The 16500-nt window shown below is 41.1% G+C and overlaps 1 protein-coding gene across 2 annotated transcripts in view; it reads left to right on the top strand.

Annotated features, from left to right (window-relative positions):
* TIAM2 (TIAM Rac1 associated GEF 2) overlaps positions 1-16500 on the top strand; it is a 219048-nt gene that overhangs the window by 130213 nt on the left and 72335 nt on the right. Inside the window, exons 1-3 of one of the 2 annotated variants that reach the window (XM_026018705.2) lie at positions 8084-8259; positions 8887-9072; positions 9811-9957. In XM_026018705.2, coding sequence (XP_025874490.1) covers positions 8923-9072; positions 9811-9957 — 297 coding nt within the window. In that variant the 5' untranslated portion in view covers positions 8084-8259; positions 8887-8922. Of the gene's footprint in view, positions 1-8083; positions 8260-8886; positions 9073-9810; positions 9958-16500 lie in introns of those variants that run through there. The other variant, XM_072767283.1, reaches the window with a different exon arrangement.

The following is a 16500-nucleotide window of genomic DNA, read 5'->3' as shown; positions in this document are numbered from 1 at the left end:
AGGAGCTCACCCTGAGTTATCTCTGTCCTCTGCCTGCTTCCTCTGAGCAGCCTCCCCTGCTCGTGGCCAGGAAGAGTTAGGTACTGAGGCAGGTCCCCATCATCCAGCTTTCTGTGCTCGTCGCATGTAGAGATGTGACGGTATGTTGAGTTACCTGGCAAATCAAAAAGCTTGCAGAGGAGAAATGGTTATCCCAGTACCACATCTCCTGTGTGGTCCTGAATTTCTAAGGATCCAGTAGCCACAATAGTCTGTCCTCCGAGGTGAAACCCACGGATTCATGTGTCTCAGAGTGTTCATGGTGCTCCAGTAAAACAATCTTGGGCTGATCACATGGGAAGAAGTGTGTCTTGGACTTCTACTGGCTCTCTGAAATTTACCTTTGAAGCCATACTTTAGTGCTCTGAAGGGATGTCCACCTTGGAGTTTTTAGGTCCTTATATAATGTCAAATATTTTGGTCCAGGGAGTAAAAGGGAAATCAGGCAACATGCAGACACCCCGGCCTGCCCCTCGCACTCCCCTGCCCCCCCCACCCCCCGCATTTGTTTCTCTTTTCCTTTTTATGGCCACAGGAAGTCTAAGCACACTTGAAAAAAAAATATACATTTTCATTAAGTGTAATTTTATTCCACTAAATGCAGTTTCATTAAGTATATCTTATAGTTGCCAAACAACTAATTTATGATGTGTCTGGGAGCAGAGTTTTACTTTCACATAAACCGGACACAAATCCAAGAGTCTTCGATGGTTGGATGGCCTGAAGAGAAGCTCTTTTAATTATTACTTGTATCACATTATGCATTCTTTGTCAGAATCATTAGTTATTTTAAGCACGGCGTCCTGATACTAGTAATTTTTCATTTAAGTTCTCGCTGCCTTCACCGCTTCTCCCTCCTTCCCCTGCTCTCCCTGCCCATACCGTGAACACAGTTACCTTCTCATATTGTGCTTGTGCATTTCTGGTAAGAAACGATTGGGTTTGATCTTTAGAAATTCCACCTGAAAATATTCTCTCCCCCATATCGGCAGTTTCTAAGATTGTATTTGAGTCATGCTTTCCCAGAGGTCTTTGCAGTGGGTGGGTGTCACAAATTACATTTGCTGGGCTCACTGTCCTTAGCTTATTTGCCAGATGGTGGTAAAGAGAGCTATTAGCTCTTTACTTGCAGACGCAAAGTATATGAAACGTAAAGGGGATAAAAAAGCACATGCTTAGAATTATTTTTACGAGATGGTCTTTGACTAGAGAATGTTATGTGAAGCTACAAAGGCAAAGGTATTTTCAAATCAAGACCAATAAGAACATGATCTCCCAAGTATCCCGTAACTGTATAGTTTTCTCTAAACTACCTTTTATAAACTTTGAAAGAGCAGTAGTGCTCTATCCACTTACCATTTAAAACTCTCAATATCAATATATTTTATCTTCCATAAAAGGAAATATTTTATTTATGTAGTGTTTTCCCGCAGAGACCCCAAGAACCTCAGATAGAGTCATTTATAGCCTAATAATAGCAGAACTTACAGAGTCCATTACATCATGCACGATAAAGTCTCTGGAACAGATTTTCTTTGAAGTGCTTGGGTGGAGAAGATCATTGTGTACACCCTTTCCAAATAAAAAGATAAAATGAGGCTATCATAGTCATAACGGCCGAGCTTCATAGTGTTGGGTGGTAACGTGCTTCTTGAAAGAGATCGTCCCATGGGCTTGTCCCAGGGCCTTTTGGAGAGTCTATGGGGGCAGGATGACGCAGCTTTCATTTGAGCATATCCAATGTGGAGCAGACCATGTAGCCATCCACATGTTGGATTCCTTTTGAAGTTCTGAGGGAGGAAGAGCTATAAATTAAGTCCAGTTAGTACTTTATTTTCCTTCCCGTTTATTATTTTAAACAAGCAGAGACCAAACCTCATCGCCCTTTGGCGATCTTGGCTTTCCCCCAGATGGCTTCCCCGCATCCTGAGGATGCATTCTGTATGCTCCTCACCAGTCCCCCTGCCCCCCACCCCCCAACCCCTGTTGGCTTGTGAGGCCTGGGTGCTGGAAAGCAGTCAGAATGGGGCAGAGGAGGTAGTGGGAGCAGCAGGCTGGGGCCGTGGGCTCGGGGTTGCTCTGGGCTTTGGGGAAACGTGGGCTTCATCTTAAATATTAAAGTTTCAAACTGGTAAAGAGGATGAGTTTGATCTAGGCAGTTGGAAACTGTGGTGGTGGGGGAATAAAATGAACGGAGCCTTGAAGAAAATACAATGTGGATTGCGTGTGTTTGTGGGAAGCTATTTGGGGAATAAAACACTGGAGCGTGAAATATTGGTAAAAGGGGTTTGAGGAGATGAGGCCAGATTATGGAGATTCTGGGCATGCTGTTTAGGTCAGTGAACATTTATTAAGTGCGTATCTGGACCAGTCAAATGTACACAAACTGGAGATTCAAAAAGATGCTGTCTTTGCCCCCCAGAGCTCTCAGGCTAGCAGGGTACCAGTCAGTTAAGCATATTATTTCAACATAATTTAGTGACTCCGGAGCAAATGATACTTCAGAGTATTGTGGAAGACAAATGGGAGGTTTAGCCTCCTGTGTAGTCATGGAAGACTTCCAGGAGGAGGGATGCCTGAATTGCTTCATGAAGAGTGAGGAGTTAATCAGGGGAGGAATAGAGAAGGGAATACCAGGCCAAGAATCAGCATAGCAAAGGCAGAGTGTTCTGAAATGATATGGTGCAACCTGGCAGTTTGATTTTTCAGGCACACGGTGTGCAGGTGAGAGATGGAAGGCAAGTAGGACTGTCTTGTCCCTTCCCTGGACCACTGAGGAGGCTCTGTTTTCCCCTTTCTCAGATGCGACTTCTATATGAGGCCAGAGTGTTTGCATCTATAAAGCAGAACTGATCATGTGATTGCCTGGTTTAAAAATCCTCTAGTGGTTTGTACTGCTTGTAAGATAAAGCCCCTAGACCTCTCCTACCTATATTAGCAGTGCCAAACATCATGCAGGTTCCATCCCTTTCTTTGGGTTTTTTTCTTACAGAGAAGAACCGTATAGGCCACACATCTGTGTACAGACATGCCCTGTTGCCCATGCCCCTCACTGGGCTCATCTCTTCTCATTTGTGATGAAGGGTTTAGGCATTACTTCCTCTATGGAGCTGCCCCTCACTTCCCTCCCACTCACTCTTTTATAATTCTTGGGGTCTCTATCATTGCCCTCATCACATTGTTTATAATTATCCCCTTGTGTGTAAGACTGCTCCTGGTCTGAGATACGAGCTCCTAAAGGATCCATAACTTTCCCATCTCTGTATCCCTGGTGTTTTGCCCGAAGTGTGTGAGTGGACCTAGGTCTCCTGGCCTCTTTCCTGTGGCACACTGGGCTCTCCTCTCTGTAGGCCCCACCCCAGCTCATTGCCAGCTCTGGGCTTCCTTTCCTCAGGCCTTCCCTCTTTCATTCTCAGCTAACATATCCTCTCTTTGGCCTCACTCCTCAGTCTCATGGCCTCTGAGCTGATTTATCAGGGCTCCTATCTCAGGCCATAATCATGTAAGATTTCAAATAACTGCATGAGGTAAAGTTATATGTATCAGTCATTAGTTGGCTGAATGAATAGACCCTAAGAGAGGTTAAGTAAATTTTCTAATGTCACAGAGCTGGCATGTGGTAGAGCTGGCATTTGACCACAGGTGTGCATTCCTAACCATTGGACTCTGTTGCCTCTCAATAATGAATCAGATTGTGTTTTGCTTGCTGATTAATAATGTAATGAATGGTTTTGTATAAAATTAGTTTTTATTTTTATTTATTTTGTATATATGTGTATATTTATTTTTAAGTAATCTCTACATACAGTGTAGGGCTCAAGCTCATAACCCCAAGATCAAGAGTCACATGCCTTACTGACTGAGCCAGCCAAGTGGCCCCAAATTAGTATTTTTTTGTTTTATTTATTTTTCTTCTTGAAATTTTTAAAATATTTTATTTATTTATGAGACACACACAGAGAGAGAGGCAGAGACACAGGCAGAGAGAGAAGCAGGCTCCCTATGGGGAGCCCGATGAGGGACTTGATCCCAGGACTGTGGGATCATGCCCTAAGCCAAAGGCAGATGTTCAACCACTGAGCCACCCAGGGTCCCTTATTTATTTATTTTAGAGAGAGCACAGTGGGGAAGGGCACAGGGACAGAGAGGGAATGTCTCAAGCAGACTCTACGCTGATGGAGCCCAAAATGGGGTTCAGTCTCACGACTCACAACCTGGAGATCATGACTTAAGCCAAAACCAGAAGTTGGATGCTTATCCAATTGTACCACCCAGGTGCCCTCCAAAATTAGTTTGTAAATAAGTTCTGTAACTTGTATTTTTGGGCTTAATTTGATGGGAAGCATATTTATTATAAAATGGAGTATATTTTATGGCATGTGATTTCTATCTCAGAGGAAGAACAAAACGTATTCTCTAAACTTTAGCTGGTTGTTCTAACCAACTAGTTAACTTCAGTGTAATCTGTACCACCAGATGGATTCTTCTGAGAAGGGTAGGTTGTAGTGCTTGGAAAATACTGCATCAGAGTTTTTCATCTTACTTACCGAAAAGGAAAAGCTAATGATCTTTTAGGACAGACCTCATATAAAGAAAAAAAAAAAAAAAAGACCTCATAAAGGACAAATGACCAAAGACTGTGATCACATGACTAAATGATAGAAAATATTTTTCTAGGGATGTTGGGTGTGGCAGGAATGTGCTTGTCATAGTTTTTATGTATCACTTATTCATCTGTTATTTTTAGCATTAGGCTCCCTCTCCTTCCCGTTGCCCACTTTCTACAGCAGATCATAACCTTTCTGAGCTCATTAAATGACTATAGCTGTATTTGCCATAGAGGGGAAACTTTTGCACTGTTTTTGTTACAGTGCTTAAAAGTGGAGGTTTTTGTCCTTAATTTTGTTGTTGGTACTTTTTCTTTTGCAATGGAAGTTAATTCCTTAGAGCGAGTTTTCTTCATGTTGTTTTTGTTTTGTGCAGGATGTTAGAAGAAATAAAAGCTCAGTCTACTTTAGGGAAATTTGAGTGTTTGTTTTCATGTCCTGATATTTATCTTAAAAAATAAATGTCTGGGGACAATGGTCAGTATTTAAGGAATTTAAGGAAAAAAAGGGGGGAAAACAGCCTTGTTTTAAGGGAATTGATTTTGGGCATTTTGGCATTTGATGCTGTTCGAAAAAAAAAAAAATCTCCAGAAATTCCTTGATTAATGTGATGTCAGATAACATTACTGTGTTAGTGATGATGGTGATGGGAATTTCCCCACATAACATTGAAGAGCTACAAAACTGTCTTCTGGCTCTCCCTTTACATTTGTAAAAATGTACCTTTATCTCATCTTTTGAGGGATAATTATAAAATATGTTTATTTTTTTCATTAACAGTGCTTAAGATTTGGGATGAGCTTTGTACATCAAGGTGGGTAAGGAGACAGAAATGCCCAATGTTCAGTATGCACAGGGCACCCAAGTGAGAGTGTAGATAGTCTTACATCATTCCATGTTGAACACTTGAGGATTTGTTGGGAGAAATGAGGGTGACATGAAAATTTACATGAGCGTTGCTGCAGTAGGTCTTGGAGAGTGCACACATATTTGCCTCATGAGCGAAGAGGCCTGTGATTCGGGATTCAAGGACTGCATTATAAGTGCTTTGATAGAAACTTACTCTCATACACTGCTTACCTCAGGATCCACTCCAGGCCTTTGCTTATCTGGAAAGAAGAGCTTATTTTGGGGCCCTGGTCAAGTAACTCCCCTCTGAGGACTCAGTTTCCTCTGCTGAGAAACAAAGGTGTGGTAATCCCGTTGCCTGTGTGAGCTCACTGCACATGTTGGCAGATTCTCAATGTCACTGAGTCTGTTTTGAGCTTGTGCATCAGCCTTTTTGCTTTCCTCTTCCCTCCAAGGAACCCAGGCACCTGAATGTACATCCTTCACCATACTTGATACCTGGTATTTTCCTAATGCCTTCTCTACAACTTGCATGAGTCTGTGGAAAGAAAAACCAGATATTTCATTGTTTCTTATCGAACAAATCCTCATTTAACCTCTGTGGCAGATCCTCTCTAAAAGAACCATGGCCTTCGAAATAAGAGAAATATTCTCTTTAAGAATAACGGAATAACTGTGTGACTGATGTTGATGGACTTTGCTGTAGAAATCTGTGGAGGTGAAGGCTGGATCAGTCAGGGTTCTCCAGAAAAACAGAACCAATAGAAGGTATGAAAGATTGTGCATAAATAGATTTATTATAAGGAACACAATCACATGACTATGAAGGCACCCAAGTCCCAAGATCTGCAGCATGAGTAAGCTGGAGACCCAGGAGAGCTGGTGGTACTATTCCCATTCCAGGACTGGCAGCCTTGAAACCCAGGGTGGGTTGATACTTCAGTTCAAGTCCAAAGTCAGAGAAAAAGCCAATATCCCAATTGGAAGGCCCCTGGGTAGGAGGAATTCTCTCTTACTTGGGGAAGGGTCAGCCTCTCTGGTCTGTATTCAGGCCTTTAGCTATTGGTGAGGCCCACCCACATGGGGGAGGCAGTCTCTGGTACTCTGTCCACCCATTTTAAGTGTTAACTATCATTCAAAAACCCCCTTGTAAAAACACCCAGAATAATGTTTGACCACAACTCTGGACACCTAATGGCCCAGTCAAGTTGACACACAGAAAATGAACCATCACAAAGGCTGAGTCAGGATGAACACAGGAGGCGTTGTTAAAATGGAACAGTCATAAAGTCCCTTCTCATTTGCATTTTTCATGCAATTTAATTTTAAAACGACCTCTACCATGTATGGTATTGATTGAGATAACTAGTTTTCTTGAAACATAATTGCATATGGTAATGAACTTCTTTGTAAGGTCTGCTTTAGCCTGGTCTGGGTGCCCCAAACTCTTCTTCCTTTAAGTGACGTAAGCATTTAAACCCATTTTCTTCTCATGAATCTCCCTGCATTTTGTCCCAGGTTTTGCGTGAAGATGTCTAGGCATGGTGAAGATGATCACAGTGTTTCTGATAAGATTTTAAGACTGCTGTGTATTGCTGAGCTGGCATGGTCTTCACTTTCCAGGGGTGTTTTGATGGGTAGTCACATAAATACATTAAGTGATGCCTTTAAAAATATTTTGTAAACTGCAGAATTCAGTGAAAATATAAGAGTGTCCTTTTCCCTGATCTCTCATGATTGGCATAGACCTGGATTTTATTTTACTTGATCTTTTTGTCTTTGTATTCCACCATGGGTGCATAGGCTTCTTCCTCTGATGCATCCTTCCCCAACACAGCCCCTAGAAATTATCTTGTAAAACAGTTTCACCCAGAGGTATAAATGAGGGGTACACTTTAATACATTACCCAATCTGGAAACATCTGCATATTATAAGAAGACAAAAGAATGTGTTTGTAATTGTGGATTTTCAGGAATTAGCTAGAGAAGATACTTGAGAGACAGAACTGGGAGTATAGTTTTCACTGTGGCTTACAGCTTCTGGTAGATGTCAGTTCATGGTTGTGTAATAGTCATTTGTTACTTCTGGAATCTAAAATTCTCCAATATGGTAAGATCAAGAAGAGATTTGCAGTTTTGGTTTGGGCTGTCTTGTTAGTCTAGAGCTGTGGTCCTCACTAAGGCTGTGAATTAGAATTGGTGGAGGTGCTTTTGAAATGTAAACGTTCCTAGGCTCCACACTTCATGAGTAGACTCTTCAGGAATATGACCTGGTCACGTTCATTTTTAAAAGCCAACACGTGGGGCACCTGTGTGGCTCGGTTGGTTGGGCTTCTGCCTTTGACTCAGGTCATGATCTGCCATTATATTTCTTCCATGGGGAGAAGGTGTGTGCTGACCTTCCTAGGAAATAGATCTGGAAAACATGGAAGGGGGTGTGGGGAGTAACCGGAGTTTGTACTGTTTTTTTCTCTTAAGAGACTGAAGGATGCGTAACATTAAGTGTTGGAGATACTTCAACCTATCATTTATCCGGAATTAAGAATTGACCTGAAGGTTTGCTGTGATGAGTTAGAATCTGCTTGGATGCTAAACACTACCAAACTAGTGATGCAGCTGGTGCAAGTGAAGTGACACATGCATCTTTATGACCAGCCTTCAGTGCAGACCATCTGAATGTGGCGATTGCTCAGGCTACCACTGGAAGGCCAGCTTTCTGCTCTCCTTTGTTTTCGCAAGTTACTAGAGCCTTCTTCACCTTTTGGTATTTGACTGTCTTTCTTTACCAATTCATAACTTCAGTTTTGAAGAAGCACATAGACATTTCAGTTGTGTAAATAATTAGATGTGTTTTAATTTTATTCAGATGTATAGATGGCGATTATTCTCTAGTATACTTACAGTAGGAGTAGAAGCTCTATCTGCCTTCACCCCTGAAGTCCATTTGCTTCTTATTATTTTTGAGTCATCTACTCACAATGCATGACAATGTAAAAGTCACTATGTCATTATCCAGCCTTTGTTTGTAGGCAATTCAGTCAATCTGGTTTAAGATCAGAGGCTGGAAATGTGTAGGGAAATTAAACAAAGTGAAATAACCGATTTACAGTTGTGTGTTCTGCCTTAAATTGGCATGGTTTGGAGTCGGGACCACCGGCTGTGTTTTGGTTTGTTTTGTCCTGGGCCATCCTGATGAAGCACAGTGCTTTCTGACTCGCTGTGTTTAGGGAGGAGGGCTGGAGATGGGGCGAGCAGGGAAGGCTCATCTCAACCATACAGCACCAGCTGAAACAAATTGTTCCTTGAAGTTTGTGAAAGGGATCATATTTTCAGTTGGACCCATGAAAACGTCTCATCTTAATTTAAATTGCCCCTGTTCTTTCTTAAACAGATCCAGCAATGGGAGCAGAACCTGGAGAAATTTCACATGGATCTGTTCAGGATGCGTTGCTATCTGGCCAGCCTACAAGGCGGGGAGCTGCCAAACCCCAAGAGCCTCCTCGCTGCCGCCAGCCGCCCCTCCAAGCTGGCCCTTGGCAGGCTGGGCATCTTGTCAGTTTCTTCTTTCCATGCTCTAGTAAGTTCCTGGGAAAGGCCATTTGTGGCATTCGGGGCCGGGGCGGGGGTGGGGGGATTGTGGATGTTCACCTTTTCCCAGCTGGTTGCCCTTCAGCTCTCCTGTGACTTCACCTAGTTACGGTCCAGGGACCCCCACCCCCCACCCCGCTGCATGCCAGACACTGCGGGGATGGGGGGTGGGAGGCAGCCTGCTGTACTGAGTCCTGGCTTCTTGGAGCCCACCTACTCATAGACGGTTATTAAATATTCATGTCTGCCTCTGCCGTCTGTCTGTTCTGCTTCATCTGGTCAGGAAGGTGGAAATCCCTGAGGAGTAGCAATAATGGTATGAAGAATTAAAAGGCTGAGCAAAGGTGGTTTTGTGTGTACTGCACAGAGCCTTCCATTAGGTTCTTGACATTGGCTCCTGGGTGGCTGGCTTCTGTGGACAGTACGAGCTCCAGCCTGGGGGCAGGGGGTAGTCTGCAGGTCAGTTTGTCGAGCCTGCTGTCCACCCTAGAGAGATCTGAATGTTGTAATTAGGCTTGTGTTGCCCAGATAAGAGATGTCTGGGCACATGGGGCATATAATGCATATGGGGGATGCATTTCTGGCATGTCAGACATGCGGTAGCATTTGGCTCTGGTCAGAACATGATGGTTACAGGCAAGCAGGGGCTTACCTCTGTTCAGGCAGCAGCTAATTCTATCACCCAAATAATAAGTTTTAAGATTTTTAAAACTGTGTTTTTAATTAGGTTTGTTCTAGAGATGACTCCGCTTTCCGGAAAAGAACGCTCTCACTGACCCAGCGAGGAAGAAACAAGAAGGGGATATTTTCTTCATTAAAAGGGCTGGACACTCTGGCAAGAAAAGGGAAGGAGAAAAGACCTTCTGTAACTCAGGCGAGTTCCGCGGTACCAGAGGGACAGCAGACGTAGTGGGAAATCCTTGATAGTCAGCAAAGCCTAAATGTTCATCACCCATTAAGAATGAGATAAAAGTTGATTCAGAGAAATGCAGTCTTGGCATGGGCTTTTTCCAAATGGGAACACACAAGTCACCCAGCTTCCTTTTGGGACTTCCAAAAAGGTACTCACACCTTGCTCGCATCTGCAGCTCCAGGCACAAAAATCAGAAAAGAATCCATGCTTTTCATTGCCTTTAGAATATTTTTCCCTCTAAGATTTGTTATGAAAATACACATGTAAAATTAATAATAAAGAAAAAGCAACCAAGTTCTGATAATGCTAGGCACTTTTCTCAGTCTTTATGACACAGAGTAGACATTTTGTCATCACACTGTACAGATGAGAAGCCTGAGACGAGAGGTTAAGTCACTTCCTCATCTTTGTTCACACAACGCCCTTAGGGCAGGGCTGGCCTTCATCTGCCCAGATCCAGGGCTCTGCAACATTGGGCTATTGCAGCTGCCAGTTGTCTTAGAGGAAGGGCACTGGTTTTAATATTTTAAAAATAATCTGAGTACTCATTGCTGAAATGGGGCCCATGGACAGTGCATTGTTTTCAGAATTCCAGTCAGAAGTATTTCCTAATGACATTGAGTATATGATAATGAATTTTATGCTGCAGACTGATATGTTTCAGGATTATTATTTTTTCAAAGACTGTTGAAAAGATGAGTTCTTCATATGTTAATCTAATTTAAATGGGAAGGAAAGATGTGATTAAGTCTGAAGAAGTTCTTGTTTTTTACTTTTAACGTCATTCTGAATATGCTTCTAGTATCTGGAAGAGAGGGTTACATTTTGTGGCACTTGATTTTCTAATTTTACATGGATATTTATTTGTGTGTCATAGTTCTGTGAATTGTGTGAATTGTGTGATAGAAGCTACTTCTTTGACCTATTTACATGTTTACAACACATGAACCCTCTTTTCCATGGCCTCTGCTTTGCATATTCCTATACAATTTTTATATACTCCTATAGAAGGGAAAAGAATATCACATAGAAAAATTGTATTGTACTTGTACTTTAATTGGAAAGTAATCATGTGTTGGTTATAAATGGAAAAATATTTCTTCATTATAGAAGGTAGTCATCTATAGGCCATTGGCTAATGCTAGGCTTATATTTTGAATTGAACTTCCGTGAATGTATTTGAAGCAAATCTTGGTTTAAATCCAGACAGTCAGTTCTATATAGTTAAATGATAATGATAAATAACTTGATAACTTGCTTATTTTTCTTAAATATTGACATTCAGCTAATTATATATGACCCTAATATGGTCTTTATCACATCAGATATGGTAAATGTTCTTCATATAAGATTTCTTGAGAAACAAAAACATTTGGTTGAACATTTTTGTTTTAAAAAGATATGAAACTAATAGTAATGTATTCATGTAACTGAATGAAGTAGATGTGAAAGGTATCAATGAATGTTTAAATGGCTAGTTCTTTATATTTTGCTACAAAATCTAAAAGATAAAAATTAGAAAAAAGAGATTATTCGTCTTCCCTTTATCCAGACACAACCAGGTTTAGTATTTAGGTATATTTCTTCCCAATTTTTCTTCTGTGTACATTCAGAAAATAGTTACAAGCTTCATTTTGGTGGTCTTGAGAACCCAACTTTGAGCTCCATTTCCTATCTTCAGAAATGTATACTTCTTGGTTAAAAACATCACGAATATTCAGGATATTCAAGTGAATGATATATGACACCATAGAAAAGTAATTTGTAACTCTATGCGAAGTAAAAAAAAAACAACTCTTCCTTTAAAGTTAAAATTTTAAATGTAGTAGAGTAGTAATTAGTATACATTTTGGTATGAAGATCTTTTTTTTTTTCTTAAGATTTTTTATTTACTTAGAGAGAGAGAGACTGAGAGGCAGAGACACAGGCAGAGGGAGAAGCAGGCTCCATGCAGGGAGCCCGACGCGGGACTCGATCCTGGGTCTCCAGAATCACACCCTGGGCTGCAGGCGGCACTAAACCGCTGCGCCACAGGGCTGCCCTGGTATGAAGATCTTATAAAATGTTACAGAACATAACATTTTAAACACTGAAAAAAGGATAACTGCCAAATGAACATTGCAGAGCCATTTCATTAGCTTCCCCTCAGCCCCCCAACTCCTGTTTATCAGATATTTGATTCAAGTAGCAGTTAGGCATTTTCTGGAACTCTGCTATCACAAAACTCCCAGTATCTCCAGTGAAGGAAACGTTGCTGTAGGTGGCACCCATCTTCTCTTACATTGATAATGCAAACACTAAGTTGAGTGGGCAGCGTTAGTTCACAATCTTCACATGAATCTGTTGAAAATAAATTTAGGGCAGCCCAGGTGGTGCAGTGGTTTAGCGCTGCCTGAAGCCTGGGGTGTGATGCTGGAGACCTGGGATTGGGTCCCGTGTCCGGCTCCCTGCGTGGAGCCTGCTTCTCCCTCTGCCTGTGTCTCTGCCCCGTCTCTCTCTCTGAATAAATAAATAGATCTAAAAAAAAAAAAAAAAAAAGAAAAAGAAAAAGAAAATAAACTTAGAATTCAAATGGTCTCTAGTGACCAAATAAGAGATGTTCTCAGAATGCCAAGTTATTTTGAAGATACCCTGTCTTAAGATAGGTAACCCTATCTTAAAAGTGGCAAGGCTAGACTAAGATCAAAATAGCAACTTTCATTTATAGTTCCCGATTGCTCAGCAATACTTACCCTTGTTTGAGTGTTTGGTGAATCCAAAATTGCATTTTCCTCTCAGGATTGTTAGAGAACTTCACACAGATAGTACATCCATGCTGTGAGTCAGCAGCCTTTGGATCACCAAGTTCCTTGTCCAGACTCCAAAGGGGTTTCTGACAACTCAGAACCATTTCTGAATGGAACTGTGGAGTAGAGTAAAAGATTGACTGGATGAACTTAGGCTTTTTCTTTGCAGTTTTTTCAAATCCACCTTCCCCTTAAAGTTGTGTTTCATGATACTGAACGATTTCTCTGTCTTCTCCACCAAATCATTTTATCTTGGGATTTATGTCCAGTAAACCTCTAAACATTTTGTTGGGATTGAAACCTGATTTTAATAGGCCTGGACAAATGTAATATGCTTTTGCAGAAGTAGGTGCTGTTATTTAATTAATTAATTGGGATAATTTAGCTAGTTGACAATTTAGTTGGAAAAAAACTGAGGAATGGCTGAGTATTATACTCCTGAGGGGGGAAGTAAGGGAGGTGCTTTCTTCTGATCCTAAAATAATATAAAACAGCTTACCTCTTCTGCCTTCACATGAGTTTGGCCCCAACCATGGGCTCCAGAACTCTTCAGTATTGTTATGTTATTGTTGACGCTGCTCCCAGTGGGCTGCTCTGCCTAAGATGTCCTGAGATGGGGTAGAAAAATCTCCACTCAAAACCCCATTCCCCTTCATCGACCATTCTCAGAAGTCAGGGGCTGCAAGAGGTGGGGTATGAGATGGAATGGCTTGTGCCAGGAACCATTTTGCTGTGTTGCTCCTCTGTATTCTGGGTGCTCTCCTTTTGCTAGATCTGACCAACCATGGGACTGCAAGGAAGCCAAATCCGAACCTTCCTTTTTTTTTTTTAATATTTTATTTATTTATTTAGAGTGTTGGGGGGAGATTGGCAGAGGGAAAAGAAGAGAGAGAATCTCAAGCAGGGGTCAGCTGAGTGCTGAGCCCCATCTGGGGCTCAGTCTCACCACCCTGAGATCCTGACCCCAGCTGAAATCAAGAGTCAGATGCTTAACCAACTGAGCGAACCACGTATACCTCAGACCTTCCTTTTTATAAATCATACCATCAAGATGTCAGACTTCTATAATTGAATATAAATAATTCCCATTCTCTGCCCCTTTATTTCTATACACAAGCAGAGCCTATTTCAAAATCCAGATCAAATTACCATCCTTTTCTCCCCCCTCATTTAATTAAAAAATTGTATGACTTTCATAGATTTCCTTAGTAATTGGAAGTAGAGCAGCATTCCTGTGAAACCTTTCATAAGCCGAAATGGCAAAAAGTGAAGGAGCAAATACCGTTAATTTATATGGAAAAATGCTGAGCATTTCCAGACCCCACAAATAACCTGTAAGGCTTTTCTGATACCTCAGGGCACATCTTGCTAAAGGATGCACAAAATAAATCAAGGTAAAGCTCACATGCTCACAGACACAGTTCAAAGCTCTGGTGGCTTGATGCTCTTGATGCCAAGTGTAGCTCCCAGGGCAGGAAGTTGACCATGCCACTCTTGCTGCTGGGGCATGCATGCTGTCTCTAGAATGAATGACTTACCGCAAAACAGACTCTGAATGTGTTTTTGCTTTTCACCTGATTTCATAAAAGTGCACATCTTCTCTGGATTTCTTTCATTTAGCTATAACAGCTACAAACGTAGATCTTTCATGAAAAGCCAGTGAGTGGCACAGTGTGGACTATGGAAAAGGAGGGGACACCTGTATTTCTTTGGTTTGCTACCTTTTACTCTCAGTGATGTGAACAAGTCCTGTCTTGCAGGCAGGCTTGTAAGTGAGACCCTTGCTCTTTAGAGGTTATAATTTATGATTACATATATATTCTCAGTCCATTTAGCAAACTGCTAAAGATACAGTATCGCTTAATAAGTCTGCCTGTTGTCTACATGAGATGTATAGTCCTTTAATAATAGTTGAGAAGAAATGTTTGATCTGTGATAGAAAACAATTTTTTTTTGTTTATTGTATCTCGCCCATCGTTAAATAATAATTTAGAATTCTTTCTTTGAAAGTTAAGAAAGTATATATTGGAAGCATCTTTTATTAACTGAAATTATGTCAGGCTTGGAAAATAAATTTTGCTAAAAAAGCTATTGATGGTCAGAATGAAGCTTAGTGTTTATTTAAATTGTGCTCAAATTGCCAAATGATCTTCTTGTGATTTAATTGACAAGTCCCATTGTGGCTATAATCAGTGAGAGGGAAATATTGCATCTGTTTTTTAAAGCATATACGTATAAACACTTATTTCTATTTTAACTAAGAATTGCTTCTGGTATAGGGACACAATAAATTCTGCATTAGTAGCCCTGTATTAACATATAGGGCTATTTTAATTGTGTATTTATCATTTCTGTACAGTGGTACTCAGATAACTAGGTTCAAATTGAGTTGCGGGTGGAATGTAGGTTTTTTTTTTGTTTTGTTTTGTTTTGTATCTCTAGGACTTAAAATTCTACCTGTAGCTGGTTGAATCATATTTCACTAGTTTTCCTTTGCTCATCATTCTTGGAGAATATTTATAATTTGCAGAGACCATCTATTTGTGTATAGCCATTGCATTATGTCCATTTGCGATACAGAAAGGCAGCCATTCCTGAATTGGGAGGGAGGGGTCACAGGCATTTTTAAATATTCCACTCTAATTGGTGCATCATGTAACAGTCCCAACATTGAGTCATCCTAATTCAAAATCTGTTAAGATTGGAGTAAAGCCAGTCTTATTTGAGCATTTTTGAAAGGACATTTTGGCGAGCCCAAAATGAAAGCTTTTCATAGCATGCTTCTTGATGAGTAATAATGAGTCTCAAGCAGTGTTTGAAGGGAGGTGTTTGTTATGGAGATTGTGACAACAAATCCCCTGCTGAGGCTCTGGAAGGCAGCTACCCCAGAAGCTTCAATGCAGAAATTGCGGAGCCCCTGGGCCTTGGCTCTTTCTCCTGGAAAATTGGCTTGGGGTGTCCCAACTTTCTGTGGCTGCTAGTGAATGAAGTATTGTCACATGAGTCATTAGCTCCAAACTGGAAAAAAAAATGCTAATGTTGGTTTTTTTTTTTTTAAATGGAAAATATGAATGAAACCACTTATTCTTGACCACAGCATAGTAATCTGTTTAAATAGAATTAGTAGTGTGGAACCCTGCATAAGACACATTGCATATACAGACAGATAGATAGGTACAAAGATAGGTCTTTATTTTCCCTTCATATCAACTGATGTTTGGGCATCAGCCCAAGAAGGTGATCAACACTTTGTCCTCCATGACATTTTGCTGTTATTAAGAAAACCCAGAGCCTGTAAGTCCTTTTGTGTTTTCTCCTCATCTCACTTGCTAATAGACTTTCCTTTTATCAGCAAGTGTGGTAGAGGACCCATTTGTGACAGCCAGATTGTGATTTTGCTACTCACTTCCCTTCAGTGATCCAAGTAGTAATTACAAGCCATTTGATCCAAAAGCATCTGCTGTGAGAACATGCGGAGTTTCAATTTTCTCTCCTTGTGGCACACTGAGCATAAGTAATTTGACATGTGCTTTCAGGACCATGAATGTAATAGTAATAATAAATGCTTCTGTAGAAGTTGCCGACAAGGAAGGCACGACGTTAATCAAGCTGAGGTGGCCATGCCTGTGGTTGGGTGATGTTCCTCCTGCCTCATGGGTGGCCACTCACAGTCTACCACATGCTGCTCTGAGTACCCGGGGCTCCTCAGGGTCTTGAG

The sequence above is a fragment of the Vulpes vulpes genome, chromosome 1 (genome assembly GCF_048418805.1).
Source record: "Vulpes vulpes isolate BD-2025 chromosome 1, VulVul3, whole genome shotgun sequence".
Classification (NCBI taxonomy): Eukaryota; Metazoa; Chordata; class Mammalia; order Carnivora; family Canidae; genus Vulpes; species Vulpes vulpes.
Note: the sequence above shows the minus strand (reverse complement) of the source record. Positions and strands in the feature narration are given on the sequence as shown.